The following is a 5,007-nucleotide window of genomic DNA, read 5'->3' on the forward strand; positions in this document are numbered from 1 at the left end:
GCACAGTTGTCTAACAACACTTAAAACCCACATGAGGCCGTGGGAAGAGTTTGCTGCTTCAGAAAAAAGCTTCAGAAAAGAAGAAAAATCTATGATACTATTAATAAAGATGAACTGTGACCATGTGCAGAACTCACACCCACTCGCAACTAGTCTCCAAAGAACAGAAATGAGCATCTAGGTATTAAACTGTGTCCAAAAGAACAGGGGTGGATACATTATCCTCCCTCTGAGACTGCTGATTTTTCAGTGTTCATTGTATAAACATAACAGATCATGTCACTGACTTCCTTGAGGAATTTCATTGTATCCTGGTACATGTCCAAACCAACTCCAAACAGCAGCCCACCCTTAATTTCAATGCAAATCAGAGCATTTAAGCCAGGTGACACCATGAATTCATGTAACCAATTTTTCAAAGGACTGGCAAACATTAAAGCCATTCAGTTAACTTCAGAGTTGTACCACAAATAGAGCTGGACTCCCCTTGGGATCCAGTCTGACACCCACTGTCAGACTGAGACTAGTCCTTGCTTGTCATCCCTTGCTTCATTTCCCAAAACACTACAATTAGTGAAGCTGATCTTCATAAAGAGAACTATTTGCAACCTTATCTTCATATAGCTGCAAGTCTCTCATCAGAGAAGTATGAACTCGTAATCGTGATAAGTATTTCATTCTTATTTTAAAACACAGCAAAAATAACTTCTATTTTTAAAAGTATAAATATCTCAGAGGTATCGAACCAAGGTGAGTCTTCTCTAAATTCCTGAATTACAGACAGCTCATTGACCAAACCAGCTGGTCACTAGTCTCCAAGCTCTCTGCAGCTTTCCAAATTGGAATTCTAACCCTGCGACCTCCCAGCTTTCATCAGGTCTCACCTCTACAGAGAGTGTTTTTCCCAAAGCAAAAAATAAGGGATGCATGTTAACATCAGGGTCCTTTCGGAAGCAGTTGGGTTTTGCGTGGTGTTGGAAGTGGAGGTGATTCCACCAGCTGGCTGGTGCTCCCTGTAGGAAGTGAGAAGAGAGTGCTGTGAAGAAGTTGTACCTTCTGTCCTTAGTTCTCCCTCTGCATTTGCTTTCTTCTTATATTGACATTAGTTTTGACTGCAGAGCATCCCGGGCAAGGCTCTAAAAATCCCTCTCAGCAGTGAATACCCACCTTCAGATGGCCGATCACGAACTTGTGCACCCAGTGATTCCATCTGGACTTGCTAAAGACTGAAAGGTGTCCAAAATCATGCTGCAGCCAGCCAGCCTGGGCCTGGAATTTAAAAACAACAACAAAACAAACAGTGCTGCTGGAGGAAGAGAAGAGTCAGAAGGCTCTGCATCTGAAAAGGGCTTTCTCTTCTCCCGCTCCCACGCTCCTTGCAACATACCACTGGATAGCAAGAGCATTTCCACTTCTAGGACCCAATCCAAACACTTCTCTATTATATACCAGTGCAGTCCAAACTTTGCCTAATGACTTTTAGTCCCAGACAGTTGTTTTCATGAGGAAGGGAAAAAATCATGGAAAAACAACAAAATAAAAAGCCATGGAGCTCAGAAACAGCATTTAGTCTCTTACAAAACTGCACTGAAATCAGCAACAAAGTCTCCTTTAAGGAGCAGTTTGCTGCTGCCTCCTCTGAGTACTTACTTGTAATTCCAAGGAGATCAGCTGGCCACTGGAGAAATAGCTGGGGCTTTGAGAGCTGCTCTGCCCTCTCCTCTAAGTCACTCTAAGTTCCCATGGGAACACTGTGGCTTGGCCCCAGCACAGTGCTTTGGAGTTCTGGGCAAAAGGGACCTCAGAAGCGTAGCATGGCTTTCATTGTATGGAGAAGGCTGGGAATAAGGAGGGCTTTGATGGACTACAGGAATGAAAAAGCAGGGCAAAGCCTGCTCTACCAAAGAAGCATGTTGGGGCACTGTAATTTTGCCCCTTCAGGGAGAAGCAGGATTTTGGGAAGTCCACAAAGACTTCTCCTGTGCTTATGGCAATGAGCACTGAAGTCTCAAAGGGTTGGCTTTTGCTGCTTCTGGGGCTTCTTTTTGCCTAGCTGCTTACCTGGACAGTGCCTAGAAGCACTGCAGACAAGAGGAAAGGCACTGGGGATGCTCCAAAATACCAGATGGTGAGCCAGGCTGCAACATCCAACGCCAAGATGTGGCAGAGGTACAGGATGAAAAACATGTGGTTGGGTTTGAGAAGCCCCATCTTCTCAACAGTTGCACGGAGTTCACGGAAATCTTCTACCAGCTGTTTCTGTGGAGAGACCCAAGAATATCTGCTGGCCTGAAAATGCCTCAGGAACTCAAAGAGGGGCTCAGTAGCACCTCTCGAGATGCTACTGTGGCCACAGTGAAAAGCTGAGGGTTGCCTGGAAACAAGTCTTCACTAAGACTACTACTAGTGACATAAAGGGGAAGCTTCAGACCAGCACATGATTCCAGGAAATACTACTGGTTTATGTACAGGGAATTCTGGCTGCCAGTAAGAGAAGTTACATAGCACCATTTCAACCCAAGTACTAAGTTTTTAAGGTACTTACATTCTTGCTGGGCTCAAAGCTGGGTTGATCTGGTGCCAGTTCGCCAATCAAGAGTGGGCGCATGTACTTTCTTACTAGTGTCTTGTCAAGATGAAAAGCTATGAAAGGATCCTGAAATACAGATACAGGATAAAGGTGAAGAAAAACAATTGCTCCAGTGGCAGCAAAAGATATCCTGGATTCATCAGAAAGCAACCCAACTAACAAAGCTGGCTGAACCAGGTTTTACTGCCACAAATCTTGCTGCTTTCTCACACCATAAATGACCATTTGAAGCTGAATTCTCTGTATCAGTTCTAACTGGGTGCAGTTAATTATGGGTCACCAAGAAATATGGGCTCACACCCCTCTTCTGAATCTGAAAATTTCACATCCTGTTGAACCTTGGGACAGATCATCTCAACCACATACTCCTCTATCTCTATTTTGTCTTTAGCTTCCGTCGTATTTTCCCTCAAGCCCCATAACCTGAAATGAAAGTCTGACCAGGAAGAAAGGCAAGATGCTGGAACACAACCTGGATCAGGTAGCTGAACAGGGAAAAATAATGGGACAAGCAGGACTCAGGCAGGTGATGGTGACCCACACCAACCTTTCAAAAGCCCCATGTTGTTCCAAACATGCTTCCTTGGCAATCTCCAATGCTCACCCTGCCACATCTTCCTAGAAAAGATTTGTTTTCTTGTTACCTGCCTCCTCTTTCTCATCTGGTTCCCTCCATGATTCTGAAATGTCCCATGAAAAGACCTTTTTTCATCCTTATCACTCAAAAGATCCCTCTTAGGGAAATCAGTTACTTTTATCATTTAAATGGGATGTCAATCTCAACCAGGCAGCCAGGTGAAGAAAAAAATCACTAGTGATTGTTATCACTGTAGATTCTGTCACCGTATTTAGATTACAAATCCCCTAAGCACACATGGCAGTTTGACATCTACTTCCTACTGAAGATCTCCCATTTACCTCCTTTTGCATATTCCTCTCCCAGTGTCCAAACTAGCATATATTTTACAATCTCAGCCTAATGGATGCTTTTTCTTCCCTAAGGTGATATTTGCCCACTGTGCATCAGTTTGTAAGTTTCCTTCACCATGCACTGTTCAGCATTAGTATGTCATCATGGCATGATCCTAAAATAAATTGTCCTTTTAAAAGATTTCTAGCCACGAAAGAGGTTAAAAAAGCAGCTGATTTTGCCAGCTCTGGGTCAGCCCTGTTGCATTTCAGATGTAGCATCCTCTCTGCTCAGGCTTATGTGTAAAAGGAGGGAAAGAAGAGAGAGGAACTATATTTGCATTTTCTCAATGGAGAAGTGAAAAAAAATGGGGAGGAGTATGTGGGCAGATCAGAGGAGGATGGTACCACACGTTTAGACCAATCCTTTCCACACAGGCTGTAAAACCTGGCAGCACATTCCTAACAGGAGGGTAGGGACCTGGTTGCACCTTCCAGAAATCAGAACACCCCAGTGGCATTTAGCAAACTAGAAGTGTGCTTTGGGCTTTGTTTGCTTTCCTTTTTTTCCTGTTTTTGAGAAGCCTGACTTTATTCATTTCCAGGACAAAGCTATTGGAAAATTTGGAATTTACTTGGCTCGGGTTCCTCAGTGGTCAGCAGTTCAATTGCACCCAGCAGTGACACAGACCATAACGCCTAAAGAATGCAGTTGGCTGCAATCCGACCATGTAACTGTGCTCATTCAGCCCGGGGTGCTGGCCACCGTGGCCCATCCTGACCTCATGAAGTATACTCAAATTCCCATATTATCCTTGGCTTTAAATGATACACAGTAAAGGAAAGCACTACATCTCAAGTTCCATCCTTTCTGGTCAAGGGACAACACTAGACTGAAACACAGACCATCAAAACCACTCCCGAGGTAGCTTCACATCCCATACCTGCCTTTGGGTCCGAATACTAGTTGGAGAAATGCATCTTCTTTTGTGAAAGAGATAAGCACACAAAGGAAGGAAAACCACTGACAAATTAGCACTGCCAATTCCACCAGTTTCCTCCCCTTTGCAGCATTCACTGGTGTTCAGACACGAACGGTTTGTTTTAAAGACTGAAATACGACTTTCAGTAACATTTTGCACTAGTGCCATCTCTTGGAGACACTACGCTGGGTTTTTTAAGTTAAGGGGGGGCTGAACACGCTCGTACACTTGCAAACAACAACTCCATCCGTGCACACCACAGTGTCAGCATGAGTAACACCGTGACACCTCGGGTATTTCTGTTCCGCCCTGGCCTGTGGCTGGACGTGTATAAAACAAGAGGATTGTTATTTACTGTAAGTATGCAAAAAATATTAGTTTTCCCCCCAGATTTACACCTGGTTGCAGACGCCCTATTCGTGCAGGGTTTAGTTACTCTCTTCAACAATGTTACCGGGTAAAACCAGCCAGAAACGGCTCGATATGGAGCTCCGCGCATCGGAGCTATGGGTGGCTATTACGGCC

The 5,007-nt window shown here is 44.3% G+C and overlaps 1 protein-coding gene across 1 annotated transcript in view; it reads right to left on the bottom strand.

The window, feature by feature from the left end:
• Window positions 1-2,720, bottom strand: part of LOC104412620 (fatty acid desaturase 1-like) — a gene marked incomplete at its 5' end in the record, with an annotated part of 6,809 nt that extends 4,089 nt beyond the window's left edge. Inside the window, 4 exons of the mRNA XM_010023377.1 lie at window positions 885-1,013; window positions 1,168-1,269; window positions 2,062-2,259; window positions 2,546-2,720. Of these exons, the coding sequence (XP_010021679.1) occupies window positions 885-1,013; window positions 1,168-1,269; window positions 2,062-2,259; window positions 2,546-2,720 (604 nt within the window). The remainder of the gene's footprint in view (window positions 1-884; window positions 1,014-1,167; window positions 1,270-2,061; window positions 2,260-2,545) is intronic.
• Window positions 2,721-5,007: the final 2,287 nt, after the last annotated feature.

This window comes from Nestor notabilis, unplaced genomic scaffold, assembly GCF_000696875.1.
Source record: "Nestor notabilis isolate BGI_N333 unplaced genomic scaffold, ASM69687v1 scaffold22381, whole genome shotgun sequence".
Taxonomy (NCBI): Eukaryota; Metazoa; Chordata; class Aves; order Psittaciformes; family Psittacidae; genus Nestor; species Nestor notabilis.